The sequence below is a fragment of the Hirundo rustica genome, chromosome 6, assembly GCF_015227805.2.
Source record: "Hirundo rustica isolate bHirRus1 chromosome 6, bHirRus1.pri.v3, whole genome shotgun sequence".
Classification (NCBI taxonomy): domain Eukaryota; kingdom Metazoa; phylum Chordata; class Aves; order Passeriformes; family Hirundinidae; genus Hirundo; species Hirundo rustica.
This window is the reverse complement of record NC_053455.1, coordinates 27999864-28013467: the sequence shown is the minus strand read 5'-3', so window position 1 is coordinate 28013467 and position 13604 is coordinate 27999864. Positions and strand designations below refer to the sequence as shown.

The 13604-nt window shown below is 39.4% G+C and overlaps 1 protein-coding gene across 1 annotated transcript in view; it reads left to right on the top strand.

The window, feature by feature from the left end:
- SPTBN5 (spectrin beta, non-erythrocytic 5) overlaps positions 1-13604 on the top strand; it is a 128526-nt gene that overhangs the window by 93240 nt on the left and 21682 nt on the right. The window contains exons 39-49 of the mRNA XM_040066761.2: positions 690-845; positions 1477-1668; positions 2290-2388; positions 5095-5213; positions 5857-5971; positions 6657-6770; positions 7926-8047; positions 8678-8840; positions 10679-10867; positions 11661-11738; positions 13198-13370. Of these exons, the coding sequence (XP_039922695.1) occupies positions 690-845; positions 1477-1668; positions 2290-2388; positions 5095-5213; positions 5857-5971; positions 6657-6770; positions 7926-8047; positions 8678-8840; positions 10679-10867; positions 11661-11738; positions 13198-13370 (1520 nt within the window). The remainder of the gene's footprint in view (positions 1-689; positions 846-1476; positions 1669-2289; positions 2389-5094; positions 5214-5856; positions 5972-6656; positions 6771-7925; positions 8048-8677; positions 8841-10678; positions 10868-11660; positions 11739-13197; positions 13371-13604) is intronic.

Sequence of the window (13604 nt, the reverse complement as noted above, 5' to 3'; positions counted from 1 at the left end):
CTCTTAAAAATTATTTCCTAAGAGAAACACATAACTTTTGCTTTGTTAGCTCTCACAAATCACCTGCTGTTCTGAATTTGATCTTCCTGATGAGACCATTTTGAATTTTGTGAAGTATAAAAACAAACACAGTTGTATTTCAAAGAAGCTGACAAGTGCTTGGGCCCCATCAGCAAATCTTTATTTGCATTGCATTTTCCATTTAGGTCTCACAACACCACTGACATGAGGAAATGTTAGTGCTGTTTCATAGGTGAGGCACTGGATTCTAAAGAATCTTTACCCAGTTTGCAGGTAGGTCAATGGCAGAGATACCAGATGAAACTCAGAGCCCTAAACCCTCAGACTCAGTGGTCATAATCTCATTTTAAATGTATACTGTGTTAAGGCTCAAAGATTTTTTCTACATAATTTAGAAGGTTGTACAATCTGTTAATGCCTTGTGATAAAATCTGAGGTATTCAAGGAATTTTTCTTTACTCCTGTGGTCAGATAAAAATTAGTTTCATTCCTACCTGCTTTTAACAAAGTAAAGTTCAGACACTGGAGATCCACTTCAGCTGTCAGATTCCACCCAATCTATCCAGCTCAGGTACAGACACTTGCACGGAATAGTGACACATCCTGGGAGGAAGCCCCAGGACCCCAGGAATTTGTGGTGCTAACTCGAGTGCCTCTCAATGCTGCAGGCAGAAGATTGGATCAGTGAGCGCATGCAGAAGCTGGAGGATCCTTCCATACAAGACCCCAGCAATCTGCAGGACAAGATGAAGCTACTGCAGAAACATCAGGTCTTTGAGGCAGAGATTCTAGCAAATGAAGAAATCATCACAGCTGTTAATAAGGTGACCCTCTCACTCTCTCAGTGTTTTTACAGATTATTACTGGTGGTCCAAAGACGGACAGATTGATGAAATGTAGAGGAAGAGTAGCTTGGTCATCACTTCTGCATCAATTATCCTACTGGTGTGACAAAAACCCAGTTGCTTTGTCATGGAAATGTAACACTGTTAATTTACAACAGGGGGATACTTTATTTGTTCCATTCAGGTCACTTCCATCTTTCCTTATAGCCAAACAGGAAAATATACACTGACTTCTTCCTTGCCTGACATGATTGCTCCTACAAAAGGCAAATAGGATTTCATGCCGATTTGTGAATATTCTTGTTGGAACTGGGTGAATCATGTAGCTAAAGGGCACAATCATCTGTAATACTTGGTGCTCCCGTTCCATGAATATCTTTCTTGGCAGGGAAATATTCTAATCCTAGTGTTCTATGATTCTAGATTCCCTCCAAATGTAAAAGCTTTCCAGCTGGCTTTATCATTTGGGTGATAAGAATTTATATTAGTAATATATTGTTCAATCCAGGTTAGGAAGGTGAAAGAGTCCTCCTAGGAAGGTCATGCAATGCAGTAATTCCATTAAAAATGGGGCAACTTTAACTTCTAATTTCTTCTTCTGAATGTGAAGAAAGGAGAAGCCTTGGTGTCAAAAGGTCACCCAAAATCAGGAGAGATCCGTCGCCAAGTCCGCATGCTTCAGGAGCACTGGGAGAAGTTGAAGAGAGCTGTGGCTGCTCGTGGAAAGATGCTGGAGGACAGTCGGGACTTCCTAGAATTTCTCCAGAAGGTGGACCAGGTGGAAGCCTGGATCAGGGAGAAGGCAAGTGGATTTTAGTATTTAACCCAAGCAGCACACTAGAGACTTGTTATTTAGCAATGACATTCTGATAAATGTGTCATCTTCCAAGATATTTTCTTAGTGATTTTTGTCTGGAAGAATCAAGACAGGTTCTACAAACAATATGAAAGGAATGACTGAACAAATTCTATGGAGTCTGTCCATACCAGAGTCAATTGGGCAATGTTAGCACATCGTGTCATGTAAACTGTGCAAGTGAAGAGTTTGTGATTATTTGTGGCCTACTCATGTGTCTCTGCTGAGACAGAGAAATGGAAGCAGATGAGAAAGGAAGAGACTTGAAGCATTTGGCAGCTGGCCTTCACTCACATTGTATATCAAATCTGAAAGTTTCTCTTCGTAGGAGTGAAGGAAGAATCACTTTCATTCAGAGGTTGCTTCCATAGCCAGTAATAGATCAAAATAGGGGTTGGGACCAAGTCTCATAATTATCTAAAGATCAGAAGAGACTCTTTCAGAAGCTGTAGGCTGGTGATTTATAGACACATCACAGAACTTACTGCATCAGGATAAGCATTGGGAGTTGCCATGTTCTTGTACTCTTCATCTAAATATTTGTCTGTTTGCTGCTTATTTCCCCAGGAGGTCATGATTAACGTAGGTGATGTGGGAAATGACTATGAACACTGCCTGCAGCTCAAGAAAAAGCTGAATGAGTTCCGTGGAGCAGGAACTTCAGGGGTAAGAGGTGTTTTTCATGTTCATGTCTTGCATGGCTGCAAGCAGCAGGTACCTTTTCAGTCCAGTTAGCAAATACAGTTCCAGTGCTCTGAGGAGGTGTAAGACCAAAGGGATAGGAAGCATCACTACCTCAAAAGTCATTTAAAAAGAGAGAATTTTCTCTTATTATGCCTTTTGCTTTGAAGATGTCTAGCAGAGCTGTCAGCCACTTGTTAGACAACCTAACATTTCGGACTGCATCAAATGACTTGGAAAACTCACTGTGTGAGCCTGAATTTGAGCAGATTTTGTTTGGTTCAGGCAGTCTGCAAAGTCACAGTGATTTCCACCCAAAAGTCATTTAAAAATACTTGTTTCAGCCAGGCTTGCTTGAATCTGAGAACTGATCTGGATCTTCCATGAACAAACCTGTAAAAAAAACCCCAAAACCAAACAACGGTTTTCTCTGCTTCCATCCGTTGTTTCTCCATTTTCCTCCTCCTGAAGAACGGTCTCATTCTCATACTCTTTCTTCCAAACTAAGCACATAAATCTGGGGCCTTCTGTTTATACAGCACACATGGTTACTCATGAATCACAACATTAATAACCAGACATTTAGTCAAACAGAACAATGGTTTACACTTTGGCTAACAGCCATGTGACAAGACAGCTGCACTCTTCACCCTTCAATGCTGAGATCTTTGTCCCTCTTCCATGATGCTGAGTCATGCCAGCTGCCTCTCCTGCCCTCAGTGAGATGTGACAGCTTAGGCACCAAACCTGGGGAACAGGAGCCTCCTTGTCATGTGTCAGCTCCTGCCACAAGAGCTGTGAGGCCATATATTGAAGGGATGCATCTGCAGCAACCTCTTGTTCTCTCTGCTTGTGTGAACTGATACAGATGAGGACTAAGAGGTCTGTGTGTCACACAGGAAAGATTACTGTGCTGATTTGCTGGTCTAGAAATTGTGGGAAAGGTCTGGAAAGAAATAGGTATTTGTGAGTGATGTTTAATGTAGTCTCCTAATATTCTTTATCCTTTGTTTGCCTTTTTTTTGTTGTTGTTGTTGGGGGGGTTTTTTTGTGTTTATTCCTGTTATGGCAGATCCCATCTTCTACTTTTGTTGCCTGGTAGCAGGAGACAATCCTCTTCTATGCAAAGTAGCAGTGTAGATATGACTGACACCAGGGAGAAACCCCTGAGCTCACTATCCCAGACCCCAGCAGAATTTTGTGACAGCACTTTCACACTGGATTTGGATAGAGAACCAATTTATTTGGCTTCAGCACCAGGGCATTAGTAAATTGAAAAGACATTCATTGTACTCACCAGCTGACTGTGACCTAAGGGATTGAGCAAGGGCTCTTCTATAGCTTGTACCAGCCAAAAGAAGGATGATTAATAGGGCAGAAACAACCCAGTGTTCCAGTCAGCATAAGCCTCTAAATAGGAATTTTTTTCCATAAGCTAAGGTAGATCTTATGTGCCACTCTTGAAACTCTTGGCCTTAGACACTATCAGCTTGTAGCCACTGCTCTTGTAACAATCCGAACATGACTCCTGCAGATAAAAAGCTGTGACTGTTTTGCAGTTATGCCCTGATAGCTGATGCTCAGTTATGCAGCGCTTCCTTGGGTAATACAAACAGACGAGGCTGCTTCTGGCACAGTGCGTGCATCCATCCAGTCTGGGTTTTCCCACTAGAAAAATGTGAGATCAGGATAGGCAGTAATCATCCTGCATTGATGGCTGCCAGACTTTCTATTCACTGTGCTGCTATTATTTCCCAGGAGAGGAGGCTGCAGGGTTTCTGAAGAATATCTGACTATCTGCTGGTGTCTCTCATTTACTTTATGGCTGTATATAATAGGAAAGCACATATGGAAGCACGCATATTGGTATGGAATCAGCATAAACAAAACACACAATGGAGTGAATACTTACATTAACAGTGTGCTGGCATCTTGCAGCTGTGCTTCTTGACACCAGTGATTGTCTCCCTGCTAAGCCTGTGATTTATTTGTTCCAGAAAAATAAAGAATGTTTTTGAATCTTGGAGTAGTGTTCAGTGTTGGCCACGTGTAGTGCTTCAAAACAAAAATTATCCCACTGTGCTCCAGATTATATGGACAATGTGTGAATATTATCCATTCTATGGTATGTGCACGAGAAGCAAATCTCCTAGAAGACTTAGCCTTAGAAGAAAACACAGTGGTATAGGTTGTCTGGGATTCCCAAGGCTGTACAGATATTGACCCTGTTGTCTAGAGTACAGAAGGCACCTGGGGACAGAATCTCACCTAGATAAAACAGCCAGGAGGCTCAGGAGCCCATGAGTCTCTGCCTGTCTGACAGAGGAACAATCTGCCCCACAACAGCTGTTCCACAGCAGCCACCTATGTAACCAGCAACTGCATCTGTGTTTCTTCACCAAATGGACCCCTGCTGGAATATCTGGCTCAAAAATGAGGGTCTGAGGGCCCTGACCTAGACCAAGATCATTGTTACATCTAGAGCCATTAATGTTCTTTCTTTCCTTTACTGCCTTCTCATCAAGCACGTGGTAACATCAGCAGTTGTAGTAGAGCAAAATCCATGTGTCTGAAATGTTAGTTAGGGAAAACACTTTCTTGCTGCTGCTTGTGTTGATTTTCACATCTCAGTGGAAAACTCAGTCACAAGCAATTTGAGTGTGTACCTTTGTTGCCTTTCTCACTATACAGGAGTCAACAGTGGACGATGCTCATATCAGGGCTATCAATGCCCTGGCCATGAAACTGGAGAGACAGAACAAGGAAGAAACAAGGACAATCTATGAGCGCCGAAAGCAGCTCAATGAGAAGTGAGTGTGCTTTCAAGTGTTCTGTGTAAACCAAAAACAGGAAAGGAAAATTAGGTGTCTTCAGCTGAGATAAATTAAGGAATTGGAACCTTTGTTTTCTTCTTTAATATCACCGCTTCCAAATATCAGACATTGGAGTTGTCTTTCCAGACTCCCAGAGCAGGTAGTTTAGAAGGATTTTTAATCCAGAGGCACCAAAGTCTTGTTTCTAGCCTTGGAGTCAAATACTCAGTTTCACATTGCTTGGCACACAAGATTCATGAAGCTTAGACACTTCATCTATTCACACAGTTGTCCTGGTGAATTGCCTTGTGCTTTTGCTGCCCCACAGCCCCCTATCTAAGAATCAAAAGCACAAAGATATCAACTGTGAGATTATTGAGGGTTTAAGGAAACTGGATCAATACGTTTTAGCACTGAACCCCCATGCTATCCTGAAGACATGGAATGCGTACAACCAGATTGTCTTCTCAAGCTAATGCTTTATCCCTGTGATGACCCCCCTATGATGGAGAATTGGGGGATCAATACATGAAGTAATTCAGAAAACCTGTGGTTTTTTTTAAATATGAGCATCATGAAACTCAGCTGTGGAAATCCTTACCTCTGAAATACATCTCTAAAGTATTATTTCCAATTAAAGGTGGAACAGTTTTCATGGTAACCTGAATGCATACAGGAAGAAGTTAGAGGGAGCCCTAGAGATTCATGCCTTAATCAGAGAAATAGATGACATCACGGAAAGAATTACTGAGAAGGTAAGTTTTCCAATTTTGATTAATTGAAATGGAAAAATGCTCTATCAATTTATTCATTCAGAAAATGGAGGTAAAAATGCTGATCCTGAATTATAATTTTGATATTAACAGAAAAAAAGGCTATATAAAAACTAATTGTTTCATCAATGTAAGTAATTATATTTATTTAATTATAAGTCAGTAGGCAAATGGTACTATTCAAGGTTACAAGACTTTGGCTTGAATTTTTTATAACAACTTTAAAAATGTATTTCTTCATTTATGGGATTTAATTTCTTAGGATCCCAAAGGTTATTTTTATTTTTTATATTTTCATAACACACACCTAAATCCCTGTGCCACAATTTATTGGGAAATATTTTTCTGGTTTGGTGTATGAAAAAAAAAAACCCCAAACAATAAAAGAAAGATTGAGAAATGCAGGGAGGCACGCCTGTCTTTGTTTTACATGTGAATTGCCAGAGGCACCTTAAGCAGGATTATGACTGTTCAAAGAGATGTGGATTCTTGTTTCACCGGTGTAAGGAGAGCAGACAATGTGCTCTCTTAATATTTAAAAAGACAAAAAGAACATTTAGATGGCAATGCAAAGAGGTGAAGGAGGAGGCTCTTTGAAATACCTAAGATATAGATCCTTTTGTTTGGTGTCATCTTCACCATTTGCACATCCCACTGCCCTCTCCAGAGTGTATTGATGCAAGCACTGGATTATGGAAAAGATGTGGAAAGTGTGGAAAACCTGATTCGAAGACATGAAGAAATGGAGAGAGAAATCAGTGTTATTAAGTCCAAAATGGAGGTAAGAAGTAGGGAAGTACAAAGGACGCTGAAAAAATTCTTCTTTTTCTTCTTGAAAATATGGTGCAAAAATCATTGTTGCTCTTCAGATTGATTGGCAGAAATTTTCAGCAGTGCAAGTGCAGCATAAATTTCTTCTCATGAAAGTACCGTGCTGCTTAATCCTACTTTATTTTACCAAGTATTATTCTTTCTGATGTGCCAAATCGAAGAAGAAAAGTCCTTTTTTTAACGTTATCTGAGTCTCTGGGCCTCACCTACAATCCAGATCAGACTTTCCTGTGCATTTTGGAAAGCATGAATTCCATCTTTCCCCCAGTTCCTGTAGTCAGTTGAACCAAAATCACAATTCTATTTCTGTTGAGAACTTAAATGCAAACCCCATACTGCACCCCCTGCTGTAGTTTCCTGACCCAAACATCAAACACAGAAATTCTAGGTTGTAACTGCCTTCCTGATACACTCTGGCTTTTTTTAAATGGTCAGTTTGCAGCATCTAGGACAAAATTAAATTGAGCATTAAATATGGGTTTAAGCTCCTTTATGGTTGTATATTTTTACTAAAAGGAACTATATCCTGTTGAACCACAGTAGTAGAAATCCACTGACAACCTCTCACATTTTTTTGCTGTTGTCCAGTGTTAAACCCTTTCATATAGAAAATATGGAAACCTTTTTCGTATACAAATAATGACAATATGTGTGGTACCTTCAACACTGAGACTTTGTTAACTAATTCTCATGTGAAACATGGGTAATTTCTAGAAGGCATAAACAAGGCTGCACGAGTCTGACAGGCAAGGTTTGGGTTTGGGTTTTCTAGTATAATAACTACTCTTTTTTTAAGGATTAAACCCAGCCTGGGATATCTTCTGTTCTGCATAATGAAAATTCTTCATCAGCTTGATGGAATTTTTCAAGAAAATTTTCGACTTTAGACCTGAGTTGATGAGTGTTCATTACTGTTCATCAGACCGCTAATAGAAGTTAGAATTAGCAACTCATTTTCCGATCTGTTTGTCCGTATTCTGCAAAACTGTTTTCTAAATTGTAAATTAACCTTCTTAAAATGAACTATTTTTCCTGAAAGACAAACTCAGGTATAAATATAATAAGTATTTGGCATAAATTTACCCGACTATAAATCTCTTCCCAGCCACTGGAACTGGAATCTTTCCGCCTTTCCACAAGGAATCCATCCATAAATGACAAACTGACTATGAAGCAACAGGAGATGAAAAACAACTGGCTACGACTCCAGGGACAGGCCAAACAAAGGTGAAGGCTTAGAGTTGTTTGAATATGTCTTAGCAGAAGCAAAGCTGCTCCCTGGGGTCAAACCCTACTTGCCAGAGGTCTTTTAAAAGTTTTAAAGAATTTTTTATGAAGTTTACACAGGCACCTAAGACACCTGCACTGGAAAAAGTGAGACTTGGTACACAAAAAGTTCCACTGATGTGACTTTGGGAAAACTAATACAACGTTTTGTGGTTTATCCCATTAAATAATGTTACTAAAATGCCTTCAGACTATCAAATTACTTCTGTCATAAAACCTTTGCAGAAGACTTATTTTTGGATGGTTCTTGAAGATTTTTTTTCTCAAATCTTTCCAAAATGAGAAAGGCTTAATCCTGATCTCTAATCATTGTTGTAAGCAGCAGATATGAAGGCTTTTTTACCTTTCTTATGCTAATGAACTGATGTAGAAAAATTAGTAAGCATGTTGTCTCCAAGGCAGTGTGCATCTCCTGTGGTTTTGGTTAACATGAGGACTCTTAGGAACTGCAAGGAAAAGCTTGAATTAACTTTCTTTGGTTCTGTTAAGATACTTCCCTCTGCAAATGGGAGGGTGAGGCAACTAGGTAATTCCATGTCCAATAATGCTCAACTGCACCTTGTGTGGCAGGAAGGAGAAGCTGGCAGCCTCATACCAGTTGCAGAAATTTAACTTGGAGATGAAGGAGATACTAGACTGGGCCCAAAACACCAGAGCTTTAATGGAGGCAGGGGGGCTGCCTAAAAGCGCAAATGAAGCCGAAAGTATGATTGAGGAGCACCAGGAGAGGAAGGCAAGTATCTCCCGTGGTTCTGATTGTACGTACTGGGAATCTTTCTGTGTGCACAGCATGCATCTGTTGATAACATGATAAAAAACCTCTTTTCAGTACCAGGCTGGGGATAGAAATCACCTACATACTGACCAAACTGTCTCATGGGCTGTTTGGCAGCCCATGTCTTTGCAAAACGGCCCTGAAGCCCCATGAGCTCTCACCTGTACCGCTGTCCAAGCCTGATGGTGAAAAACAGGTTCAGTCTCACATCATGCTCACTGCTCTTCTCCTTATTCATGTTGCCAAATAAGTTTATGCTGGTTAATCCTTGCTTTGAGCTAGATTTTTTCATGTGAACTTAATTTACCTAAGAAGAAAACAAAAACAGCAGTTTGTTTCACACAGCAAATTACCACTGAATGTTGCTACACATCCAGTTCTGAAACACTTCAGATCGCAGTAGTAATTACCTTACTAATGTTTTGGTGGCTAATTTAGATAATACTTTTGGTTTCTTTTCTTAAAGGAGTGACATTTTAATCAATATTAGTAAAAAAAGTCAATATTTTACCTTCTTCCAAAAATCATATCTATCTTTCAGCCATTGTGCTACATTCTCTTTGCTGTTGTTTTACTTCTAAAAATCCTGTTCACAGAATAATTACTAATACCCAGTGCTTTGTGGGTCCTGCTGTTAACACTGTTTATAGATTCTGATTAATTTTCTAAAACCTGAATTTAGTATAGTGTACCTGAAATTCCCTCCTTCTTTAGAGTCATCCATTTTAACAATGCTTTGTCATGTCACTTAATGTTTTTGCTAATAATTTTCTTTGTCATATTAGAAATAACACAAACCGCTGATGTAGTGTGCTCCAAATTTAAATGGTGACAAGATCTAAGTCTTTAATATCTGTTAGTCAAGGAGCCCAAATGACTCTAAGTAAGCAGTCACAGGGAAAGGAGGAATTCAGACATTATTTTCTTGACATTTATGTTGACTAAACTAAAATTACAGATAAGGCAAGAAGGAAGCTTTTTTCATTCTGTTTAGTGGCTCAAACCAAATTCCTTAGGAGAGACTAGAGTTGATAATGTGAATTTTAAAAATATTTGTATTATGATTTTATTGCTGTGTCATCTAAGATTGGGAAACACCATCACCCCAAAAATCTCTAAAAGCAGCAGTTCTAATTTCAGAAATTTAACAGTACGTGCCATAGCATTTAAAGAAGTTTATGAGTTAATACATGGTATTATTTCAGTCCATAGTTATCTTCATTTTGAAATTGCTTACGTTAGAAATTCCACATTCCGTTTTCAGGGGTCATAATTGCTTTTTATACTTTCTCCTTCAGGATTCAGTATAGGGGAATAATTCATTCCTCAGACCAGGTGAAAAAGTTAAATGTTTCATTTTAACATCACAAAATGAAGTAAAATCATGTCGTTAATGTAAAAATCTTGTGATGAATTATTTTTCAGGAGAGGAAAAGTTCTCGGCACAGTTTCTTAAAAGAACCACTTTCATGTAGGAAGACTGGGGGATGATATTATGGGTGTTTGAAATTGTAATCTACATCTCAGCATTTTCTAATCTGTTTCTAACTAAACCTCAATTTTCATTTGTAGGAAAACACATATTGTTCCTAGACCAATAAAGTAATTTATTATTTACATTTATTCTCTCTTAGGCAATTCTATGCCCTTCCAGTAACATAGCTCAAAGATGAATGATTTTCCATACATGTATTAGTGCCAGAAAGTTACAGCCCAAACTTTTCCCCTTAAGGCTTGTATTCTGAATAACAGGCTTTTCATAAATCCTTGACATCAACTTTAGTAATGTATTTTAGGAGGAGATTGAAGCCCGAGTGGAAAGATTCAACGCTCTCAGTGACTATGGTAAAGGACTTGCCAATTCTGGTCACTATGCAACCCCTGAGATCCACCAGTCCCTCTCCCGACTACAGCAAGCCTGGTCTGAACTGATCCAAGCATGGAAAGAGCAATACATAAAATTGTTTCAGGCACAAGATTTACAGGTGAGTAAAATGACATTCAAGAGAGAATGCACATGCCACTGACAGTTTTTCTTGTTATAAACAGCAAATTTATGAGATGGTAAGATGAAAGATGTGCTAATAATACCCCGTGTTTAATCTATATTTCACTGGTTTCTGGAAGGCATGTTGAGGACCAAGCACATTCAGTGGTGACCAGACTTTGAGAGATTTTACCTCTACAAATCGTAGAAATTTCTGTGGAATATATGCTAGTACATTTTAAAATGACTGTAAAACTTAGCAAAATTTGGTCAAACTCTCATATATCTGGAAAAAGACACATACTTGGAACACAACATCACTACTCTTCCATATTCTATAACCTTCCCAAAAACATGGAGCCAGACAAGTACTTAAAAAAAAATAAAAACAACAGAAGAAAAAATTAATATGGATGGAATAATTTATTTTTTCCTGGCTTTTTTTGCTAACAAAAGAACTATTTTGGCTGCAGTATTCCAGAAATGCTTCCCTGTAACAGTCCTCTCACTTTGAAACTTTCTGTTCAAACAGAAATTCTACAATGCAGAATGCTAAGTACTTTAAATAAGACCTAGTCTACTAATCCCATCTAAAATAATCCCATATATGAGAACTTAAATATTATGGTATAAGAAGTTTCAATGCTTTTTCATGTATTAGGTTAACTTTTGAAATAACCATTAAAGTTGGGGATTTTTAGTGTACTCTGCTGAAGTCAGGTTAGCTTCTGCTTTACATCATTTCAGCATATTGTCATGTTTGTGACTGTTGGGTTTTTTCCCCTGTACAGAAATTCTATGGCTACGTGGAACAGATTGAGAGCTGGCTCAGCAGCAAAGAGGCCTTCCTAGCTAATGAGGACTTAGGGGTATGTGCTCTGAGTAATTACAATTTTCTTTGCAATCAGTCCAGGGGAGAGGGGACTGTATGTACTTAGAGGTATATGCTCTGAATCCTCCCGTGCTCTTCCTCCTTCTGAAGTTACTGTTTTGCCCTATTGGTGGTTTAGGCTCAGATTTCTTTCCTTGGTACTTTACACAGGATGGGAATCTCAGCCCTAAGAGTAATGAAAAAATCCCACTGCTCTGATTATAGCAGGAAAGAGTAATGAAACAATCCAACTGCTCTGATTATAGCAGGAAAATGAGACTGCATAGAAACATAGAATTCTAGCACGGTTTGGGTTGGAGGGGACCAGAAAGACTATCCATTTCCAACCCCCTGCCACAGGTGGGGACGCCTCCCACCAGCCCAGGCTGCTCAATGCCCCGTTCAGCCTGGCTTGTCTTATCTGACCCAAATACATTTGCCAGCAGTGTGAAAGTCCGCTGCTGTCACTGCTGGCATACCCAGGGTAGCTTTAAATCACCTACCACAGGTATCAGTAACCTGCAATAACTGAAACTGCAGGCTGATGCATGGGTGGCAAAAGCTGTTCAGGATGCTGCATATACATTCTGACACCTTGTATAGGTAGTGCTACTAAATTAGTTGCCTCTGCAGGGGCTACAAAAACATCTCAGACTTCAGTATATTTACAGTCCCTTCTTTACAGTATATGAGACTTAGAACACTCATCCAATCATACTTAGCTCAGCAATGTGCAGAAAATTACTCTGTGAGTAATTTCCCATCCAATGACTCATGTAAGCACCCAGAAATTTAGTGTTTTTTCTGACCTGTTTGATGTGAGCTTATTGCTTCATTTAGAATAGTGGAGAAGCGGACTTTACTGAGATAACATTTTGACACCACTGGTGCTATAATTAAAGTGCAGAGGGGTGTTGAAAGGACAACTCTGAGTCATTAAGCTTGGGATTCACAAACATTACAAGAAGTGTTTTTCTCCAGATTAACTGTAATGTCAGACTCCAGTCCTCAAATTCAGATCTGGATCTGAGCTCTTCCAAATCCCATGACTAGAAGCTGAGGCTCTAATTTTAACCTTTTTCTGTGACATATTTCTTCACTTAACTCTGATTTCAGTTTGGCATCCCACGTTTGCTGTCAACATGGCATCTATCTTAAGACTAATTTAAAATTAGGGGCTGATGTTTTAATTCTTGAGATGTTATGTGTTCCATGCAGCACAACAATATGCACAAGAAGCCAAGCATCCGGCATGGAAATAATGGCCTCAGACCTTGCATGGAGCATTATTTAAGTCCCAAGTGTCAGATCAATGCCAGTCAATTCCAAAGAACAATAAATTTTTTGACAGCTAGTCTGCAAAAGTGGGGTAAATGCCATTTACTTTCTGGATTGTCAGTGTCTTAGATGGAAAAACTCTGACTGAAAGCAGCTTCCTTTTGTTGAATTCTTTCCAGGACTCAGTGTCTAGTGTGGAGAGCCTGCAGCGGAAACACACACAGTTTGAAAAAGCCCTGGAAACTCAGATGGACAAAATCGACGAGATGGCTTCATTTGCTCAGCAGCTAACACAGAACAAACATTATGACTCAGAAAATATCAACAACAGATGCCAGGCTGTTCTGAGGAGGTAAAGTCAAATCCTTCCCAAGTCAGCCACTAATCTCTCCTGCAAGGAGACCTTCCCCATGTGATCATTATCTTTAAATGACTTGAGAGAACTAAAAGCTGGTTTGCATTTGCTCAACTTCAAGCTTTGCACTGGAGTCTTCCCAAATTTGCTGTCTTTCATTAGGAGGCTTCCAAAATGCAATTAGCAGAGGATTCAGAAAAAGGCAGTTTCTCTGTAATTCTGTGTTTTGGC